This window comes from Ambystoma mexicanum, chromosome 9 (genome assembly GCF_040938575.1).
Source record: "Ambystoma mexicanum isolate Mex_15411 chromosome 9, UKY_AmexF1_1, whole genome shotgun sequence".
Classification (NCBI taxonomy): domain Eukaryota; kingdom Metazoa; phylum Chordata; class Amphibia; order Caudata; family Ambystomatidae; genus Ambystoma; species Ambystoma mexicanum.
The window spans coordinates 457,772,383-457,795,508 of NC_090931.1; the positions used below are offsets into that span (position 1 = coordinate 457,772,383).

The 23,126-nt window shown below is 47.1% G+C and overlaps 1 protein-coding gene across 4 annotated transcripts in view; it reads right to left on the bottom strand.

Moving 5' to 3' along the window:
- CUX1 (cut like homeobox 1) overlaps positions 1-23,126 on the bottom strand; it is a 2,307,153-nt gene that overhangs the window by 1,088,073 nt on the left and 1,195,954 nt on the right. For 3 of the 4 annotated variants that reach the window (XM_069614986.1, XM_069614987.1, XM_069614988.1), the window contains one exon: positions 14,253-14,354. The exons of the other annotated variant lie outside the window; for it this stretch is intronic. In XM_069614986.1, the coding sequence (XP_069471087.1) occupies positions 14,253-14,354 (102 nt within the window). The remainder of the gene's footprint in view (positions 1-14,252; positions 14,355-23,126) is intronic. 4 annotated transcript variants of the gene reach the window in all.

Below are 23,126 nucleotides of genomic sequence, written 5' to 3' on the forward strand. Positions count from 1 at the left end.
GAGACTCTCCAACATCTATGCACTGAAAGTTCAAAATTATGTGCTATACAATCCATCCATCTCAGACCTTTATTTGAAGATTATTATGAATTAACACAGCAAAGATCTTGTGAGTACTTGTTTCATGCTGAAAGGAAGGTAATAAGATATGCTATACTTAATTACCTCCACGGTCTGGATCTGTCAAATAAATCTGCATGTGATCCTAGCTCTTGATTTCACCAGTATTCATTAGATGCAACCATTTATTACCTGGGTCTGGCCTCGCTTTTCTTTTTGTGCTGCTAAATCCGTGATATTGATATTATTACTGTAAATGACAGATTTATCATTTATTAGTAGAATGTTATATTTATAGTGAATTGATTGTTTGACTTTATGTAATGTAAAATAAGATACATGTATATTTATGCATGTCTATTTATGTATGTGTATATTAATGATTTAAGAGAAGTTATATTTGTTTTACAGATTTTTCACTTATTTGTTGTAAAATCAAGAAATTTCTTGAATAAATCAACTTTAATAAAAAATAAATAAAAAATAAAAAAAGACCACTTTGCTACTTCACAAATTCTTTTTATCGTTACACCCCTTTGCAGGGCTGTAGAGGTAGCCATTTCCCTGGTGGAATGGGCCCTTAATAATTCCGGTGCATTCTTGCCAGCCAGTCTAACATTCTGAGATTGCCAGAATTATCCATCTGGATAATGTCTGTTTTGTATCAGCCTGACCCAGTTTGTGGCCCGTATAGCTAATGAAAAGTTGATAATCAATGCAACGTTTTGACAGTCTAGATATATAAAAGCTTAAAGCTTTGCGAGCGTCCAACCTATGTAACCTCTCCTCCTTCCCAGGATGAGGTGGGGGATAGCAAGAAGGTAAAAGAAATTTCTGCTAAGTGAAAATCAGAAATGATTTTTGGATAAATATTAAGTTTTAACCCTTAGAACAACCCTATCCTTATGGAAGATAGTAAGCAGTGGTTTGGATGAAAGGGCCTGCAACTCACTCACTATACAGGCTGAAGTTAGAGCTACCAAAAGAATGGTTTTAAAGTTTAACAACCTTAAAGGACATGAGTGGAAAGGTTGAAAGGGTGCACACATTAGGAATTTTTGTTCTAGATTAAGGTCCCAAATTGGAACCTGGAAAGGAGTTGGGGAACACATTGGTGAGCCCTTTTAGAAATTGTGTCACCAGTGGAATCTTAATATGAACATTCTTCAGACGAGCGCTGAAAGATGCATATCGCCGCCAAATAGCTTTTAATAGTTACAACCTGGAGACCCAGATTGGCTAAGGATAGTAGAAAGGATAATACTTCAGGTGTTTTGCACAGAAAAGGGTATACATTCTTGTCCCTGGACCAGTTACAGAATTTGTATAACAGCAACGGTACAAGGACTTTGTTGCTGGCCTTCCGGCCGAAAGCAAACACATACATTACTTACGTAAAAGCATTTCTGATGATTGTATCTGCTTAGATTCACATGCTGTGCATATAGTCCGACATCCAGTGGTCACCGCAGAGCATTGCTTCTCGTCTTTCGAGACCCGAAAGGGGATGTAGACAGGACGTGCCTGTAACACTATCCCTAACGTGACGTGTAGTGTAGTGTACCCAAAATCCCTCACGTGTCGAGGTCCCTCCGATTGTATTTTTTCTGCCGTGAGAGAGCTTAGGACCATTGTAAGTGAGTACAGAAAAGAGAAAGTAGTAGGATGTCTATGTTTCTTCCATCCGAGCGGGGAGGAAGGGTGGGCGCATATGAATCTAAGCAGATACAATCATCAGAAATGCTTTTACAGTAAGTAATACATTTCTTCTGATGCTTGTTAATCTGCTTGGAGAAGATGTCTTAGTACTGCTTGTCCCACCTAAGAATCAGACCTAGAATGAGAGTCTAGGCAATAGTGTTTTGTAAAGGTGTGTACAGAACTCCAGGTTGCTGCTTTGCAAATGGACTCTGGGGGAACATTTGCAATGAATGCTATGGAAGCCCCAGTGCCTCGAGTAGAATGCGCTCTAGGCTTGAAGGCAGTTCTCTCTTAGCAAGAGTGTAACAGAGTGTGATGCATTTGACAATCCACCTAGAGAGAGTAGATTTGGAGACCGGGTCTCTACCTGCTGCCACTTAAACAAAAACCTGATTTTAATGGTCTTTCTTAGTGGTTGAGTTCTTTCCATGTAAAACATGACTGCTCTGCGTACATCAAATGTGTGCAGGCTTCTTTCTCCCATTTTTGAGGGGTTCTGAAAGAACGTTGGTAGTTCTATGGATTGGTTCACATGGAACTTTTAAATGAATTTAGGAGCAATCCTAGGGTGAGTGCACAGAACGACCTTATCTCTGAACTGTTATAAAGGGGTCTGAGAGCGCTTGTAGTTATTCTCCTAATGGAATAGCTATTAAAAAGGCAGTGTTGTAAAGAGCTCTAGAACTGAGAGCGCTTGTAGTTACTCTCCTAATGGAAGTAATAGCTATTAAAAAGGCAGTCTTGTAGGTGAGGTCTTTGAGACTTGCTTCATGCAGTGGCTCGAAAGGAGACCCCATAAGTCTAGTCAACACCACGTTCAAGTCCCATCCGGGAGCTGGGTTACAAATGGGACGGTGAATTCGCTTTACTCCTTCCATGAAAGCCTTAACTGGCATCTTCCACCACAACACCTTCTGTTGTGATGTAGTGTAGGCTGAAAGAGCAGCTTTAGAGAGTTAAAGACCAGGCCTGAGTCAAGTATATGAGTCAGGTACAAATCAATATGTGTAGGAGAGCAGTCAATGGGGTTGATGCTTGTAGAGTTGCACCAGATGACAAAACGCTTCCACTTACTGGAATAGCAATATCAAGTGTTAGGTTTTCTTGCCTCCCCGAGTATGTCCATACATCTGAGGGAGTTGCAGGTGCCCAAACTCTATGACTTCAGGAGCCACGCCGCTAAGTTCAATGTCTATGGGCATGGGTGAAGTGTCTCCCCTTTGTCTTGCGACAACATGTTGTATGGGCAAGGCGTTTCATCGGAGGAGATAGAGACATTTCCATCAAATGAGCGAACCAAGGTTAGCGGGCCCACATGGGGGCCACCAAAATCATTGTGACTGGTTCCTGGTGCATCTTGTGCACTATCTTGTTGAGTAGGGGAGTTGGGTGAAAGTGTAAACAAATTTCCCTGACCATGTTACCCAGAGTCCATTCTTCTTGGAACGGGTCTGGGGGTACCTTGTGGCATAATCTTGGCATTGAGCTTTCTCCAGAGTTACGAACAGGTCAATCTCTGGAAAACCCCATTTCGCGAAAAACGTTGGAGACGATGTCTTCGTGCAATCGCCATTCGTACTCTATTGGTAGTGGAAACTCTCTGCTGAGTACTTCTGCCAGAAGATCGAGTTCCCCTGGAACATGTTGAGACAGCAGAAACATGTGTTTGAGAGCCCACTTAATGTTCTGGGACAGTTTGAACAGCCCTGAGAGGGAGTGCTTCCTTGTTTGTTCAGATAGCACATGGCCGTGGTGCTGTCTGTGAGGATCAGGACAGTCTTTCCCTGCAGTTGAGTTTGAAAAGCTTTCATCGCTTTGAAAACCGCTAACAGTTTAAACAGGTTTATGTGGTTGGATGCTATGTCTGACGACAAAACTCTGTGCGCTGTCTGTTGAAGCAGGTGAGCTCCCCACCCTGTGAGAGATGCGCCTGTAGTTAGAGTGGCCTACTTCCCTTTCAAGAGGTTTTTTCTAGACCACCACCGCAGCGAGAGAATGAGGGCTGGCGAAACAACCACAAGATCGTCCCATTGTCCGCTGTTCTGACACAACTGGCTGTTGAGCCACTCCTGCATTGGACGCATGCCCAAGCGCGCACGAGGAACCAAATAAATACAGGACGCCATAATTCCAACCAGTCGCATAGCTTTGCGTACCGTCACCTCTCGACTGGCTACATATTGAGGGATTTGAAACTGCATGTTTTGGACCCTCTCGGAGGGGAAGACGAGGCCGTCCTTTGTTAGAATTAGAGCCCCTAGCAACTGCTTGACCTGACTGTGGTCTAGGCTGGATTTTTTCTCGTTGATGGAGAATCCCAGACTGAATAAAATATCTATTCTATAAATTTCCCTGACCATGTTATACAGAGACCGTTCCACTTGCAGCGATTCTGGGGGTACCTGGAGGCGTAGTCTTGGCATTGGGCGTTCTCGTGAGTTGCGAACAGATCTATCTCGGGGAAGCCCCATTCTGCGAAGACGTTGGATACGATGTCTTCGTGCAGACGCCATTCGTATTCTACGGGCAGAGGGAAATCTCTGCTGAGGACGTCTGCCAGAAGAAGGAGTTCCCCTGGAACATGTTGGGACAACAACAACATCTTGTGTTTGAGAGCCCATACCCAAATGTTTTGGGACAGCTTAGATAGCCCTGGAGAGTGAGTGCCCCCGTTTGGTCAGGTAATACAAGGCTGTAGTGCAGTCTGTTAGAATCAGCACTGTCTTCCCTTGTAGTTGCATCTGAAAAGCCTTTAATGTCTTGAACACTGCTAATAGCTCCAGTAAGTTTATATGGTTGGATGCTACTTGTGGGGACCACACTCCATGCGCTGTCTGCTGAAGCAAGTGAGCCCCCCACCCCTTGGTCTGTCGTGAGAGTGGCTTCCACTGCAGGGGTGGTGAAGGTTTCCCTTTGTCCACCACTGCAGAGAGAGAACGAGGGCTGGCGAGACAACTACCAGATCTTCACATTGTCCACTGGCCTGACACCAGTGGCTGTTGAGCCACTCTTGCATGGGACGCATGCGCAACTGCTCGTGGGGAACCAAGTATATGCATGACGCCATCATCGCTAGCAAACGCATGGCTTTGCGCACTGTTACCTACCGACTGGCTACATATTGAGGGATCTGAAAAAGCATGTTCTGAACCCTCTTGTTGGAGGGGAAGAGGAGGCCGTCTTTCAACGGGATTAGAGCCCCCAGAAATTCTTTTACTTGGCTGGGGACTAGACTGGATTTTTTCTCGCTGATGGAGAATCCCAGACTGAACAGGTGGTCTTCGGGGTTCATAGTGATAACACTGAAAACAAAAAAGTCGAAAGTCATAATTTCGAGAAAAAAACGTTGAAAAATAAGAAGTCGAATTTCTTTTTTAATATGTTTTTTATTCGAAATGGAGGGGATCCCCCCCAACCCCCTTTTTTATTATTTTTTTGTTTTTACCTTTTTTTATAGACTAGAGCCAAAATATAAACAAATATAAAAATAATTCGACTTGTTATTTTCGATATTTTGACTGACCACCGGTCTACGGTCCTTTGGGTGTTCAAAAAACATGTGTCGTAGGAGTCCCCTGTTATGAGCCAGTCGTTGAGGTAGGGGTAAACCGGGACGGATAACCTGCGCAGGTGTGCTGCTGCTACTGCCAGTTCCTTGGTAAACACCCTTGGCGCTGAGGCAATGCCGAAGGGGAGCACTTTGAATTGGTAATGCATGTCCTATGCCATGAACCTTAGATATTTCCTGTGCGCTGGCAACATTTAAATATAAAGTATGCATCTTTCATGTCCAATGTTGCCATGTAGTCCCCCTGTTTCAACAGTGGGATCACCTCCTGTAGCGTAACCATGCAAAACTTTTGAGGTTTTATAAACTTGTTCGATGGGCGCAGGTCTAGAACAGGGCGCATGGTGAGGTCCTTTTTGGGTACAAGGAAGTACACTGAATAAATACCCTTGTTTACCTGAAGAAAAGGGACGGTTTCTATGGCGTCCTTTCCAAGCAGCGCTTCCACCTCTTGATTCAGGATTTCCAGATGGTCTGGTGAGAGGCGTCGTCAGCGCGGTGGTCTGAATTGTAGAGGTCGGGCTAATTCCACGCAGTACCCGTGGGCGACCGTCTTTATGACCCACTGGTCTGAAGTTATCCCCTCCCATGCTGTGAGGAAAGATGTTAAGCGCCCCCCCCGACAGGGGTGACATGGGAGGGGACCTGGATCTGATGATCATTTCTGATCAGAGGCTGCGGCTCCTCTAGGATTGGGGCCTCTACCTCTGGCTTTGCCGCGTCGCTGACCACTTGGTGGGTAGTTTGCGGGGCTTCCTGAAGTTTGTCCAGCATTTAAGTTTCCCATGCCATAGTGGTTCTGACATGCTCGGGACTGCCCTCGAAAGTACCGACGAGCATTACCTCCTCTCTGGGGCGAAGGTCTGAGTAATTTGTTGCAGGGACTTAAGTGTCTCATACTCTTTTTTGGCTGTTTCTAGGGCCTCATCGACCGCCTTTCCGAAGAGGTCAGTTTCTTCAATGGGTTTATTGAGAGCCGCCTGTGTTTCAGTCTTAAACCCTGAGGTACGAAGCAAAGCATGCATTTTAAGTAGGGTTCCCTATGCCAGAGACCTGCCTGATGTTTCAGCCGTGTCCAGAGTGTTCTTTATCACATTCTGGTTCACTTGCCTGCCTTCGGCCATAATAGTTAGAAGTTTGGACCTGATGGGCTCTGGGACCTCGTGGAGACCTTCCTGTACTAGGTTCCATTGAGCGTCAGTATAACTTGCCAGCAGCATAGTGTTATTCGCTATGCGCGTGGTATATGCGGCAGCCGAGGTAACCCGCTTATTAAGGCATATTACCTCTTGGATTCTCTCTCTGGAGGCGCCTCCCCGGTAGCAAGGGGTACGCCTGCCCATTTCCGGGTGGTAGTCACTACCAGGGAATCTGGGGTGGCATGCCCTTTAATGTATTGAGGGTCCGAAGGAGCTGGCCGAAATAACTTTTCTACTCTTGGGTTCACTGCCCGGGTTTCAGCTGGTGACACCATGGAGGGGGACAATCTTCTATTAATAGAATTAAGGAGGGGAATGTCCTGGCTAGAGGGCGGTCTCTCCTTAAGAATATCTTCTACAAAGTACTGCTCAGGCACCACCTCTCGAGTAGTGATTTGAAAGTGATCTGCTGCCTTCCTTAACATGGTATTGAATGCCATTTGGTCATCTACAAGTGAGGCCTGGCGAGCCGGGGTGGACGGAGGAGAATCCAGGCACAGAACATCAGTGTCCTGATCCTGTTTGGAGAGCGTCCATGGGTCCGTCCCCACTTGGTGCGTTTCTTCCCAATTGTTTGTGGCATCCGCCTGGTCCTCGTTGTAGCCCTGCAGGAAGGAAGGTTCTTCATCTTCAATGTAAATGTCTGATAAGTATCCATTTGAATGTCTTCATGATGGACAGGAACTCAGGGCTGGTCCTCTTGTAACTGAAGCAGATTTAGGATTAGGCTCTCCACGAGATCTTTTCGGGGAAGGATGTTCAGAAAAATAAATCATTTTCTCAAGACGATCCATGCACCCTTCAAATTCCTCCCTTGTCCACTTACAGGACCTAGAGGGGCCTACGGGTGGAAAAACGTCGTCTTCCACCTCTTGATGCCGGAATTTGTCACTCAGGGTGTTGGAAAGAGGCACTTTACTGTCCTCATAGTTATCGCGAGAATCTGGGCACCATGGCGTATCTATAGATTTGTCCGCAGCCTGCCCCATGTTTTTCGTCAGAATAGGTATAAGCCCAACCACCGAAGAAATTGTAGCGATACTGTGTTCGATTTCTGCCGACTCGGCGTGAGATAGTGGTTCCGAAGGTCTATCGGTAGGTCTAACGCTGCGTTAGAGGGCCTAGCGGTAGGTTTTTCGCCTTGACGCCGAAATTCCACGCATTGTTGTGTAAACTTGATTTACGAGTAGCACCTTTGTTTTGGGATGCCCAGTCGTCAAACGTTGCTGCGGATGCGGGGAAGGTTTTGGATCTGAACGATCCGAGGAATCCGGCAAAATTTGACGGCCCTGCTGGTGCCGTCACCTTTTTTGACGTACCCGTCTAAATAGGTAGAGGGATTGTGTGTTTATTGTAATGTCTTTGTACGCCCCTGTCTCCGGGTGTTGTCCCTGAAGCAAGACCAGAGTCAGGCCTTGAAGGGTCAGGGACGGACGTGGCGGACCTAGAAGTGTCCGCCTCGAGGTCTATCACATCCGCAATGGATGGTCATCGGAGGTGCCCCCGTCACTTTCGGTGTGTGTGGCGGTGGGGGAGGAGGGTTCCGCCCGCGATATACCGTACGCGGCCCACCGCTTTACACAGCGCTCCTTAAGGGTTTTAGCCGAAGGAGTTTACAAGCTGCACACTGCTTCTTGCCGTGATCTAAGGGGAGACAGGAGTTGCACTTCCTGTGCTCGTCCTTCCACGGGTATCTGACCCTAGACTTAGGGCAGAACTTAAAAGGAGTCCTTTCCATAGCAAAAGGGAAAGATGACCAGACCTATAGGGTACAAAGGGGGAAAGAGGTAAGACAAAACAGAAATATGGCCACCTGACCCCACTCTCCCTACTGTAACGGCCGGCCAGAAGGCCCGGCCACGTGGATGCTTCAAGCGCCGGATCTTAGGCACCGAAATCCACCGCCGTAGACAAGTCCCTCGTAGTCTTCGTCGAAGTTGTTCTTGCCGTCAAAATGACTTAAGGAGAAATAACCGACAAGTCGGTTTAGGATAAACAATGTCTCTTATGTAAGAGCTCCACTATAGGGCGACCAGTTGTCTGGGTGGAAAAAAACAATCCGAGGGACCTGAGCGTGTGAGGGGAATTTGGGTACACTACACGTCACGATAGGGAAAGTGTTACAGACAAGCCTATGCCGACGTCCCCTTTCGGTCCCCGAAAGACAAGATGCAATACTCTGCGGTTACCACTGGATGTCGGACCATATGCACAGCATGTCATTCTAAGCAGATTAACAAGCATCAGAAAATATATTTGACCAAAGGTCGATGGAACAATTAGCAATGTCTCTGGATGAGCTCTGCATAAGGCGACCAGTATGCTGGGTGGAAAAAAACAATCTGAGGGACCTTGACGCGCGAGGGATTTTGGGTACACTACACGTCACGTTAGGGATAGTGTCACAGGCACGCCGATGTCGACGTCCCCTTTCGATTCTCGAAAGACAAGACGCAATACTCTGCGGTGACCACTGGATATCGGACTATATGCACAGCATGCGATTCTAAACAGATTAACAAGCATCAGTAATCTCCATTACGTCATCAGGGAAGTCGCAATCCTTGTACCTCTGCCTCTCAGAAACCATGCATGAAGGCTGGGCGTTTTGACCTCTGGATGGAGAACCTGACCCTCCTCTCATGAGCGAAGATCCTCTCTTAGTTGAAGACGTATTGGAGGACAGATGGACATGTCCAGAAAGTCTGGGTGCCACGTACTCCTAGCTCAATCCGGGGCAATTAGGATGAGTTTCCCGAATTTTCTCAAACTCATGATCACGTGACAAATGACGGAGTGGAGGAAACGCAGACAAAAGTGGAAACTCACAGTCCACTTGAACGCGTCCCTATAGTGCCTCTTGGGGGAAATTCCCTGGAGCAGTACAGTTCGCACTTCCGATTGACCCTGGTCACGAACAGATCCACCCGAGGAGTTCCCCAAAGGGTGAAAATCTCTTCAAGGACTTCCTGAGCTAGTTCCCACTCATGGGAGACTCTGCTCTGCCTGCCCGGAGCGTCCGCCGCCGTGTTCTCTTCTCCGGCTAGATGAACAGCCAATAGATTTCAATTTCCCAGTACCAGAGCTGCATTGCTTCTCTGCACAGTCGTAGTGACCCTACACCACCTCTCTTGTTGAGGTAGTGCATGGCCACTGTGTTGTCCGTCATTATCAGGACATTCTTTCCTCGCACTAGGGCAGGAAGACCTTCAGCGCTAGTCTGATTGCTCTTAACTCCAAAAGATTGATATGTAGTTTAGACTCTGATGGTCCGATGGAGACCAACGACCGCTGATCGTCAGATCATTGGTGTGGGCTCCCCACCCTGTGAGTGAGGCGTCCGTCACTACCGGTATCTTCGGCCATGGTTGCCAAAAGGGTTCTCCTATCAGAATGTTGTCCTTGCAGGCCAACCATAGAAGATCGTGTGCGACCCTGCTTGGAACCTGCAGTAGGTCCAACATCTTTCCTGAGAACTGGGACCATTGATTTCCGAGAGCCCATTGAAGGGATCTCGTTCTCAGGCAGGCCTCTGGCACCAGAAAGATGCAGGATGCCATGAGGCCAAGCAAAATCAAAAAAAAAAAAAAGAAACAAAAAAATAAATCTAAGGCCAGGTGACGCTGGGCACTTTGAAATTTGCTCACCATCTGTAGATTGTCTTGAGCCCTCACCTCGGGTGGCAAGCTCTTTCGCAAGGATGTATCGAGAACAGCTAGGATGAACTGGAGGGGTTTCTGAGAAGGTATCATATGGGACTTCGTGTAATTGAGGGAGAAGCCCTTTCTGAAGAGTGTGGCAGGTGACTGAGATGATCCCGGACTTGTTTGGAGAACGCGCCCTGATCAGCCAATCGTCCAGGTAGGAGTAGACGTGAATCCCCCCTCTCCCGAGACTCGCTGCCACTACCGCCATCAGTTTGGTGAAAACCCTTGGGGCGTAGGTCAGCTCGAATGGCAGAACTCTAAATTGATAATGAGAACTGCCAACTGCAAACCTCTGGTATATTCTGTGGTTGAGATGGATTGGCACATGAAAAAAAGCATCCAGAAGGTCCAATGACACCACAGAATCCTGGGGATGGTGGGCATGTAGGATCTGAGAAAGTGTGACCATCCTGAACTTGTCCTTCCTGAGGAACTTGTTCAAGTATCTCAAGTCCAAAATGGGTCTCAGTCCTCCGTCCTTTTTGGGTATTAGGAAATGAGGGCAATACCATCCTTTTTTTTTTTTTTTTCTTTTTTTTTATTGTGTTGGTAGTAAATTTACTTTACACCTTTACAAAATTTGATCATCATATAAATATAAATACATTTAAAACCTATTATATACATAAAACAAATACAACCAATTTGCATCACCTCACCCAAAATTTCATTTCGTCTAAAATACCTTAAGGGAGAACCCTTTAAATGTGCAAAGACGCTGTAAGCGCTATCATGAGACACCTACAATACACTGTAGGCGTATACATCATAACAAACTACCCTCCACCTAAAAGCTCCCTTACGAATGATAGCGCAAAGGCAAAATACACAGCAAACAATCAATCAAGGTTCAGCAACACAACTAAACAGAGAAAAATACTGCAATAAGCCCAGATACAAACCTAGTTATTGCGCCCAAATCCCTTATGACCTATGCGGGAAGGGCAAACCCTTCCTATTAAAAATTGCACAATTCAATGGTAACAGCTGTTCTTCAATCAATGAAACAAGTCTGACAGTTGCTAAAATAATAGCATTCGAGGAGCCCTGCATGCATCTTAGCCATACTAAATTGGCTTCAAAACTCGAATAAGAAAAGAACACAGAATCCAAACAGCATAACCTTTGTTTCGCGAAGAATTCACAGTAAATAAAAAGGTGTTCCAGCGTTTCGTTTTCAGACTTATTCAGACAAAATCGACACTCACACTCATCCTTTTTTCTCTCTGCTACAGGCACCGGTTCTATAGCGCCTTTCTCTAGCAGGGTTAAAATCTCCTGCACAAGGAGCAGATCTGGAACCCTCAAAGAGTGGTTCCCCGGTGGATTGCTGTGAGGTCTCTGTATGAAAGGAAGGCAGTACCCATGAGCTATGGTTTCCAATGCCCAAGCATCCAAAGTAATGTCTCGCCATTCTTCTAGATGCAGAGACAGTCTGCCTCTCCCACTGGTGAGTTGTGACTCAAGACCTCAGAGAGGTTTTGTGGTGGCTGATGCAGTGGTAGACGGTAAAGATACCTCTGCTTGAGCTGGCTTCGCACCTCCCCCTCGTTCACCATGAGAGAACTTTATTTGGCTTCTTTGACCAGCCATTCCTCTCGCTCTTCCAACTGAGGAGTAGAAGTGAAGAGATCTACCCCCTCCAAGGCTGTCCACTAGGGCAAAAAGGCTGACACTGCCTAATAGCGGCCCCTAAAGATTTGGCTGCCGCCTTTGAGGTATGCAACTTCTCAAGGATCTTACCAGCCTTGTTGTCAAAAAGGTGAGACCCGTCAAATGGCGTGTTGAGGAGTCTGGATTGCACATCCGGTGCAAAACCAGACTTCTTCAATCCCGCAAATCTGCGTATAACGGTGCTAGTAACCATGGCCCTGCTGATGCTGTCAGCAGAATCCAGACTTGACCGAAGAGATTTGCACATGGCTTCTTTGCCGTCTCCAATTATGGCTAAGAACCAGTCTCTTTCATTCCCCTCAGGAATGTGTTCTGCAGCCATGGAAATGCAGTCCCATAGAGTGAATTTGAATTTTGCAAGGGCACATGTGGAGTTGGTGGATTTGAGCACCATACTCCCTGCAGAAAATACCTTCCTTGCCCATCTATCTACTCTTTTGTCATCCCTATGTGGAGGGATGGTAGGGTAAGCTGCATGCTTTGAAGTTGCAGTTAGCTGCATGCACCACCATACTCTCTGGAGTGGGGTATTTAGATAGGTAGTGAGGGTCACTACTGGAAAGGCAGTACTTCTTGGTCACATTTTTATTCACAGCCGGATTGGTTTCTGTCATCTCCCAATTCGCTGCCACTGTTTTTTGGAGAGCAATGTGGAAAGGTAATATAGGATCTGACTGAGGACCCTTATCCAGGTTATCCGTCAGGGCATCCTGGTCAAATGGTAACGGAGGCCTACTCCACCCCCGTGGACATGAGCGGTCTGTATGATGCATCAGCATGCTCCCCAGACTCTGGTCTTCCAATCTCTAGCTCAGGTGAGATGTCAACCCCACTTGCCATCTGCAGATTGTCATGAAGGTCTTTCAACCTTGATTCTTCAAAGATTAAACTTTCTGGTACGTTAGGCGTACCAAATTAGGCGACCTAAAATAGTCCTTCCTTGGTAAAGGCGCAGAGGTTTTTTCAGTTATCAAGGGTTTGATGAATAGTGGATTCGACGCTGGAGGATTTCTCGAAACTATTTTCAATGGCGCCATAGGCTTTGATGGGGCGCTCGATGTAGATGGCTCAGCTGGCATTGATGACGCAGCTGGCGTTGACGCCCATGTCGAGGGCTTGGCTCGCGTCAAAGGCATCGACAGCTCTTGGTGAGGGATCAGGCCTTTGTCCCGGGCTCGAGGGATTTAGGTCGAGCATTTTCCTTACTAGCTTCACTGGAAGGCGCGGTTGGAGCATAGCTTGCCGTGGGATTCTGCTTTTCAAATATTTTGAGCATTTCTGCTCTAAAAGCCTCCCATTTGGAAGAAGTGGATTTTTTAGGTCGGGCAAGATACCCTCTCAGGGGAGGTGTCCGTCGAAAGAAGGTGGCCTATGGTGCTTCTTTTTGGACTTCAACGTCGATGAGGAGTGGTGGGAGCCACTCCTCGATCTCAACCTAACTTTCTTCCCCCTCGGAGAGTCGCCTCCAGGCTCGTTTTTTTGGTCAGGGTAGAGGATTTTGGGTTTCGACCTAACGCCAATTTCCCCTTTCTCTCCTTCAGGGCCTTCCCCAGTCATCGACTGGCACTTGGAGCAGGCCGAGGTCTTATGCTCCACCTCGAAACACCATAGACATATACAGTGTGGTTCAAATGTCAATGACATTTTTGATTCACAATCGCGACACTTCTTGAAGCCGGTCTTCGGTGTAGACATAGAAAACATACTCGCGTATGAATAACGACGTGCGCCGTATTTCTCGAAGCAATAGCATTCCTGGACGAACAGAACTAAGCCAACGGGCGCTGCGCATGCTATATATACCTTCGATGACATAATCCTTGAGACGGAGGCCCTCGAGGGACATCAAGTCGACGCCATCGATGCACAGCGCCCTCCAGCCGAAAATTCTGAAGCTGTATATAGAATATCAAAGATGTGGAATACGTGGGAGGACACAACCCATTCGAAATGGTCATTCTAGCTTAAAAGGCGCTAACTGGCAATAGCATTCTGTATCCGCTGTATTCGGTCTAACTTGCTTTTGCATCTCTGCTTAAGGCCTTGATCCCAGAGCAAGTTGGTAGCCGCACAGAGTGCACAATCGCTCTTTCAGGATAAAGCGAAATGCGCTGCACCACAAGAGCCCCATGTAGGGCACTAGAAAGGCCAAATTGTGGGCGAGGATAGGCCGGAGAGCTACTTGTAAGAACTAGGTCATCATCCATTTACTCATTTCAACTAGTTTGAGTCCTATGCTTCGAGTGCTATGCTATATCTAGCATTTTATTCAATTTTAATATTGATCAAATGTAATAAATTCACAATTCTAAAAAGCAAGTATATGGAAGTTAAAGTACTCGCCAGTTTTCTGTACTTGTAGCTCCCGTTTGGCTTGTTCTAGAATAGATTTAATGGCTTCATCTGATCCAGAATCCTGGGCTCGAATTTTTGTTGTGATGTTTCCTAAAGAACAAAATAAACCAGAAAGTAATTGTATAAACATAATAAATTGTGTCTGAAGCTTGTTTTACATATAAAAGAAAAAAATGGAAACTTGCAAAGGTTTATATAACATGTGTATAGTACACTTTATCCAGCAAAGTAGCATTATACTGGACTCCGGGGGAAAGGAAACGTTGCCTAATGTTGATGCTATTTCTCAATAAAAGGTGTTTCCCACCTATCCATCAGTTCTTAAATGATCCCAATCATTGTGACAGATCACAAACATTCAAGAAAACATAAAATGCGTCTTGTCTTTAGGATTTACTATTCCATACAGTAAACCACCTTATAATGCTGTTGTCTCAGGAGACTGTTTAATTTAGATTTTGGTGCACAAGAAAGAAAGATATGAACCCTTCCATTAAACACTTTCTGTAGCAATTACATCTCCAACTGTCCTTAACTAAGGAAGGGCACGGATAGGTTTTATTAAGTATCCCCTCAATGAAAGAGATCCCTTAGAGAAAGTGACTTTGGCTATGTGGGAACCCGTATAAAGACCGATAACATCCAAATTGAAGTTCAAATACAGACAGAGACTGGAGTAACGTCCATATCACTGCTGCACATGACTGCCCGAGAGATATTGGCTATGACGTTTAGTGTTGCAGCCTTAACCTTTAGGAAACAAACCCTGAAGGACCTTAGGAAGAGAATGACATGCAGTCAAATGAAAACCGTACACCGACTTTCCACCTAGTGGTGAGACTAATCAGAGACTGCTTCACACAACACTCTGTCACGAACAGTTGTGTAAAAAAAAATGTCCTTTATAGAAAGCAGAAAACAATTGACACCCCAAGAGTATGAGTTACTCATACTAACATTTGCGCTAACAGTCCTTAGTCTACCTTCGAAAAGATCAGAGTGTTATTGATGAGAGCACACTTTGAATGACCAAAGTCTGTGCACATGTTTGGCTCTGTCTAAGCCTGAACACATTTTTAGAACAAACAGCTTCCTGCCTCAGTCCCTTGTTGCTCTTTTCAGGCTATTAACATGTAGAGCCAAAGTTGGAAGTTGAGTAAACTAGCGTAAAGTGGGATTAGAATTTTAGTACTCAAGTCACTTGTACGTACAGTACTGGCAATCCAGCCTGCCGACCTTCATACTACTGGAAAGATGTAACAGCATCCAATAACTCTAGACTAAAGCGATAAAGGAAGCATTACAAAGGCCCAAAGGTGGAGCAAAACAAATTGCTTAGCATAAATAGCTACACTGCACATCCAAACCTGTGCTGTTTTGATATTAGGATGGACATAGACCTGGAAGATTAGTGAAGTTAGCTTTGCCATTAAGGCATGACCATGCTTTAAATACAGTAGATACATGATATGTTTTTAACAGGACTCAAAATGTGCGCTTGCCACTAGCCATTAGCGAGTGATAGTGGACTTTTGGTGAATAAGAAATGGAGTGTGGAGTACATGTGAAGAATGCAAGGGGCAGTGACTTTTTAAGTGCATGGATAGTAGCTTGCAACATGACCTTTTCCCCGTGCTGATAACAATCCAAAATACAATGGACGCAGAGTAAGTGACTAAGCTGTAGAAGCTATATTCCCCAGTGACAAGTCACTGTGGTTACTGTACATAAACATTAAAATCCCTGTAGGTTCTTGAGGATTCTCTCTATATCCCCAAATAGATTCAAATAAAACCTGGTAAGAACCATTTCCTGGTACCCTAAAACTCAGAAAACAGACAACTTATATGTAGACTAAGAATAAATCCTTACATCATCTCAGGAAAAATATTTAAAGTAGACTCAACATTTCTGTGTGATCCAATCCGATGCCAAGTACAGTTTCCAATTCCTCAGAAATTCTACCTAATGGCACATAAAGAAACTGTTCCCGAGAGTAGTGACTACTGAACTACTAGTCCATAGTCTCCTTTCCTCAATACAGAACATGTAGCACGCAAGGGCATGTCCCCCACACTTGTGAGCCAGGACTGGCATCAAGAGAGACCGGCTCAAATATATTAGTTTCAAAACCTTTATTTATTAAGGTTCCTTGGTTGGTGCAATGCCTCGCTGGCCGGACTCTAAAGGCATGGTTCCCTTAACAGATGTCTCGAAGAGCCATCCAAAACAATAATCCGTCTGTGTCTAAACCTATACGTGCCCTCACTGTTTACAAAAAATGTGTTACTAAGTCTGAAAAAAGGGAAAAACCTGTGGTTTAACACAAAATGGGTAGAAGAAAAACAAGGTTGGTTTCAAGTGACTTTTTCACCAGGTGTGGGGTGGTCAGCTTCACAAAAATGAGTTCAATCAACAAAGGGCTGTTGTTCATACCTTCTCCATAGTTCTTGTTGCAGTCTTAAACTTTCAAATGTCTTAAATTCCATGGGATTCCCTTTACCCAGGCTTTAGCTTTCCCAGGTTCCAAAACACAATAAAAAAAATGTACACCGTTCCTTTCCAAGCTACTCTGGGTTCACTCACTTCCACAAGCTTGAATTCCTTAAGCATCAAAGCCAATAAGTATTTAACTTCATTAGGCCTCTCAGGGTTCGCTTCCCCGACCTTAGGCCTCTCTTGGATTCAAAAACAAGTTCAGTTTGTGAAGATGTACCTTTCCTTTTACAAACATTTCTTTCAAACACATTTCACGTGTGGGGCATAATCGGGCTTTCAAAACCACCAGGTTCTTTGCTCCTCCTAGGTGTGACCACTCTGATCTGAACGCCCTCTTTATTCCTTGCTCTTTCCTTTTAACCTTTTCCTGCCACCCCCAGCCCCCCCTTAAATGCCCCCTATCAAAGAAATATCTGTCTGCTTTCTTGGACTTCCATTACAGAAAGCAGTGTGTTGCCCAAAATGTTCACAACACCCTTTGGCTTGGGGTTCCCTTCCCCAAGTCCTAGCTCCTGGGTGCACCTGTAGCACTTATTCACTTTGCTCTCTGGTATTGCCTTTCTTTTGGTTAGCTTGTTTTATTCTTCCAGGCTTCACTTGCCCCAGCCCTTCTCAGCCACAAAACTACCAGTTTCAGAATACCTTGCTTCTTTCTGTTACACATTTCTCAACAACTTATTTTCCTTCGATCGCATTGTTCCTTTACTTTCTTTCACGCGCGGTCAATCGCAGAAATGCAAATGCATGTTTTTCCTTTGTTAATGTCGTTTGACACTTCCGATTCTTTCCCTCAGCACGTGGCCACTTCAACTCGTCAGGTACTTGTAAACTCTTTCACTCGCGGTAGCTTTACAATTCAATGTTACATTCAACAATGGGTTTTTCACTCGCGGTTCCCTTCCAGCCGAGTTTCCAACTATGAAACTCACTGGCTGGGCTGCGGTAGCCTGCAGCATGCTTTGCTGGCTTGGACAAGGCTTCCCAGTCTCCAAGGGTTTTTTCACCTGCCCCCGAGACCCAACCTCGAGGCAGCAGCTCTGTGGGAGAACAAACACTTCACAGTGGAGGGAGATGGATTTCACCACACTTCTCTTGCTTTGCAGTTGCTGCAGGGAGTCTCTGCTCCCCAGTACGCCAGCCCAGACCTCCTCTCCTGTCTTGTAGGTCTTGGGTCTCTCACTCTGCATAACACGGCTCCCACCTGTGTTTTGCCTTCTCCTAATCGGTTCCATGTCATTTCATCGCAGGATGTTTTTTCACTGGGTTTTTTTCCGCAGATTTTTTTTTCGGAAAAACGCAATAGAATTTTTTTTTTACCCTTTAATTTTTTAATATTCCCGTACACCCACACCCAATGTATGTTTTTTTTAAGCCCCCCCCCCCTCAAAGAAATTCGATGAGCTTTTTCGGCAAAAAGTTCATGGTAAAAAACCCTGCAAAAAAACATCCCGCAATGAAAGGACGTCATACCCCCTCCTCACACCGCTCACAAGGGATCCTCTGCTGGATTAAGCCACGCAGCCTCGCTGTCTTAACTGCAACTCTCTATGATGCAGGGACAGCCTCCCTGTATACAACTGCAGCAGTTTAACAGGCTGCATGTGACAGATCAGTGTGTAGCTTGCCTGACCTTCACTTATCCAATTTTGTGGGACTTGCCTGGCCTCTAATCCGGAGTAAGTGAGCTCTTAAAGGTGCAGTGTACCTTATCCACCCTGCTCTTTCCCTCTGATAATGTGTAGGGGAAAGTCAAGTATAGCCAGGTATGCACAGGTGTAGTCAAGTGCCTGACCTGGTCTGACTATTAATGGAACAGCCTAATGGGGGTATGTAGTAGGCCTCTTTTTCAATCTCCTATGGGTAATCTTCATTGCTCACAATCACCTCGTCCTCATAGCAGTACATGTTGGAAATGGGGGGGGGGAGGGACAGGATGAGATCAAATATACCCCCTAAAGGCTGAGTAAGAGTGAGATGATGTATGATGGGTGTTTATTCCAGTTTCCCTAGTCTTACAGTCTTAATAGAGGAAGATGACCGGGAAGGAGAAAGATGGGTTACAGAATACCCTCTAGGTTTTGAGGGACGAGAGAAAAGGTTAGTGTCATGTTTTAGGAAAAAGTTAGGTTTACCTTTAGATCTGGGTTTCTCCATCTTCCTTCCTTTTGAGAGACAGTCATGGGGTAAGATGGGGTATAGATGACAATATCCTACGAAAGTAGAGGGAGGGTAGGATGGATTGGGGCAAGGTATGGGGGAGTACCAGGTCTCGCCTTCAGGTGCTCTCCCATCAGTCCCCAAGGACCCCCTGCCCGAGTGAAAATCCCTTGCTTGTTCGCCGACCCCAGTGTTGGGATCCAAGAGCGATGGCCCTCCCCTGGCCACCTGAATATAGGATCCTCAGGGATTATTTGTGAGAACGCCTTCAGGTTTGTCACACTATGCAAACCAGCATCACCCCTCAGTCCCTTTCCCACTTGTCCGCTACTACTAAATAACCAATCTACATGTGTTGGTGTATGATTTGCAAAAAGAAAATCTCCCTCTCTGTCCTGAACCTCACAGCACTATGGCAGGACTCTGGGATATTTTCTTACTCTTGAGGTGAGTGAGACCGTTTTATCTCACCCACCTCCTGCATGCCCTTTAGTTTTGGGACCACTGAACCCCATTTTACAAGGATCCAGTGGACGGAAACCTCTTCCCTCACTCTGTGGCTCATGCTTTCCTATGGTGGCACGCCTCAAAATATGTGGTGTGCTGGCAGAGAATCCCAGGATCCCTAGTGCAAAGTCGTTTTGGATTAACTGGCGAGTCCCTAGACTCCCCAGTGCGGGTGGAGTCACCACCTTTTTGTGACTAGTGAATTTTGGTGATTACAGCACCAGCCATCTTCAATATAGCGCTGTGGTGGGGACACTTTGTATCCCCTTAACCTGTTTCTAAGTAGCAGTTCTGCTACTTTCCAGGCATCCTTTGAACAGGCTGGTGGTGATTAATACTTTTTCATATAATTTTTGAGTGTGTCACCCAAGGCTGCTGCTGAAACCGTGATAATGCACTTAGAGGCTGTATACTCAATATGGCGCCCATCACTCTTTTTTCTTGTTCAACATGTCATGTACTGTCCTTTGTTAGCCGTCGTCCTACCTTTCCAGGTGAGGAAGGGCTCCCTTCCTTCCTTGCAGAAAATCAGCTAAGGAACAAGTTACTTACCTGTAACTGTTGTTCTTCAGCATGGGTCTGGAATGGATTCACATGCTCATGAATATCCCCCGTCGTCAGGCTGGGAATCCTGGGTAAAGAAAAATCAGTATCAGTTTCGTTTCTGATCTGTCTTTCGTATTAGTAACCAATCACTGATCTCTGTGTCATACTGACCACAGCCAATGACTGCCATCTCCCTAAGCCCCGCCTTTGGCAGCAATCTTCAGATTTGGTAGCAAGTGAAGTGGCAGTATGACCAAGTGAAGAGCCGCAGAGGGGTAGGCGGGAGGGTTCGCATGTGAATCCATGCCAGACCCATGCTGGAGAACAACAGTTACAGGTAAGTAACTTGTTCCTTCTCCAGCATGGGGTCTGGCATGGATTCACATGCTCATGAATAAAAGAATACATAGCAGTACACACATGCACAACCACAGGAGGTGGCAAAGGCTCAACATTAAGCATTACATCCAAAACTCAACATTAAGCAATTCTTACCTCCTCACCAGGCTCACCTTAGGCGAACAGGTTGCGCAGCACTGCTTGGCCGACCCTGGACTCCTCCCTGGAATCCCGATCGACGCAGTAGAATTTCGTGAAGGTGTGCGTCGACCTCCACGTAGCAGCCCTGCAGATGTCAAGCAAGGGCACACCAGATAGGAACGTAGTGGTAGCTGCGATCGCTCTGGTGGAATGGGCTCTCGGACGGCCAGGCAGCGGTCGGTTTGCCAACCTATGACAGTACATGATACAGCCGGAGAGCCATCTGGAAATGGAAGCCTTCGAGAGAGCCTTCCCCTGATTGACAGGTCCAAAGTTCACAAAAAGTTGTGACGTCTTCCGAAAACTCTTCGTGCGGTCCACATAGAACTTCAGCGCTCTAGCCACATCCAGCGAGTGCAAAGTCCTTTCAGCCGGCGACAAAGGCGACGGGAAGAAAACAGGCAACACCAAGGGTTCGTTGAGGTGGAAGTCCGACGGCACCTTGGGCATGAAGGAGGGGTGCATCCTGAGCACTACCCTCGTGTCGTGAAAAGTCAAGTACGGGGGCTTGCAGGAAAGGGCCTGGATCTCTCCCACCCGTCGTGCGGAGCTGATGGCCACAAGAAACGCTGTTTTCCACGACAAGAATTTAAACGGAGCGGAGTGCAGAGGCTCGAACGGAGGTCCCATGAGCTTGGTCAGCACCACTTTGAGGTCCCACGCCGGGGCCGGGGCCTTCACCAGTGGAAACGATCTGAACAGTCCCTTCATGAATTCTTTCACCAGACGATGAGACCACAAAGACGTCCGTCCCGTGGTTCTGGTGTATCGGGAGATCGCAGCAAGATGAATCTTGATGGAAGCGTGAGCTAGTCCAGTTTTGGCCAGCGACAGTAGGTATGGGAGCACTTGAGGTGCCGTAATCCGTAGAGGGTTGATCTTCTGTGCACGACACCAGACACAGAACCTCTTCCATTTGTGTCGTTAGCATTTAAGAGTTGAGGACGCCCTGGCCTTTGCAAGAACCTCTCTGCAGTCGGCCAGTATGTCGTAGCCTCCAAACTCTAACGCTGCAGGAGCCAGGCCTGCAAGTTCAGCGACTTCGGGTCGTGATAGAGGATGGCGCCTCCTTCCCTGGAGAGAAGATCCGCGTCCACTGGCAGCTTGATTGACGGGGACGCTGACAAGTCCAGAAGGTCCGGGAACCATATCTGCCTCGGCCACGCAGGTGCGACAAGGATCATCCTGCACCGTGACCTCTTGAGCTGGTTGATGAGCCGGATCAGCAGCGGCAAAGGAGGGAACGCATACAGGAACAGGCCCTCCCAGGGGAATGAGAAAGCATCGCCCATGCTCCTCGGCTGGGGAAACCTGCTCGCGAACCGCCGGCACTTGGAGTTCGTCGCCATCGCGAACAGATCGATCTGGGGTGTGCCCCACCGTCGGAAGAGGCGGTCCACTAGATCCTGTCGTAGTTCCCACTCGTGGCACGAGCGCAGCTCTCTGCTGAGCGAGTCGGCGATGGTGTTTTTTATTCCTGCCAGATGAAACGGCACCAGAAACATCCCTTGGGCAACGGCCCAATGCCACAGATCCTGCACCTCCTTGGACAGGGCTGGGGATCTGGTACCACCCTGCTTCCTGATGTAGAACATGGTGGTGGTGTTGTCGGTGAAGATCCTCACCACCTTGCCCTTGAGGGACGAAAGAAAGGACCTGAGGGCCCAAAACACTGCACGGAGTTCCAGGATGTTGATATGGAGGGACTTCTCCGTCGGCAGCCAAAGGCCCCTCGCGTGCAGATTTTCGGTGTGCGCTCCCCACCCTTCCAGGGAGGCATCCGTGGTCACTGTCTTCTGGTGGCCCGGGGTCTGGAAGTCCATGCCCGCCGTCAGATGTGCGCGGGTGCCCCACCACCGGATTGCTTGTCGGAAGCTCTCGTCGAGTGTGATCCTGTCCTCGAAGCTGCCCGTCGTCTGGATCCAGCGAGTGTCCAGGAACTCCTGTAACGGGCGCATCCGAAGCCTGCACAGGCGGATGAGATAAATGCAAGAAGACATTATTCCGATGAGGGACTTGATGGACCTCACCCTGGCCGCGTCCGCAACCAGCATCCGCTGCACCTTGCCCAAGATGGCCCTCGTCCTTACCTCCGACGGAGAGGCCAGAAGCACCACTGTGTAGAGCTTCAATCCCAGAAACAGTGCGTCTTGCGCAGGCACCAGGTGGGACTTGGCGTAGTTTATGGAGAATCCCAGGTCCGTGAGTAGTTGGACGGTCCTCGCCGTGTGCTCCGCGGCGAGCTCCTTTGTCTTTGCTCAGATGAGCCAGTCGTCCAGGTAGGGGTAGACGTGGATCCCCTCCAGGCGCAGCCGCGCCGCCACCGGTGTGAGGCACTTGGTGAACACCCTGGGTGCCAACCTCAATCCGAAGGGAAGGGCTCTGAACTGGTAGTGACGCCCTTGGACCACAAATCTGAGAAACCTTCGGTGTCCCTATAGGATGGGTTTATGGAAGTAGGCATCCTCCAAATCCACCAAAGACGACAGGAAATCGCCCTCCTTCAGTTGACCCAGGACGTGCTGGAGGATGACCATCCGGAACTTCTGTGCCTTGATGAATTTGTTCAGTCGTCGTAGGTCCAGGATGGGACGCCATCCTCCCGTCTTCTTC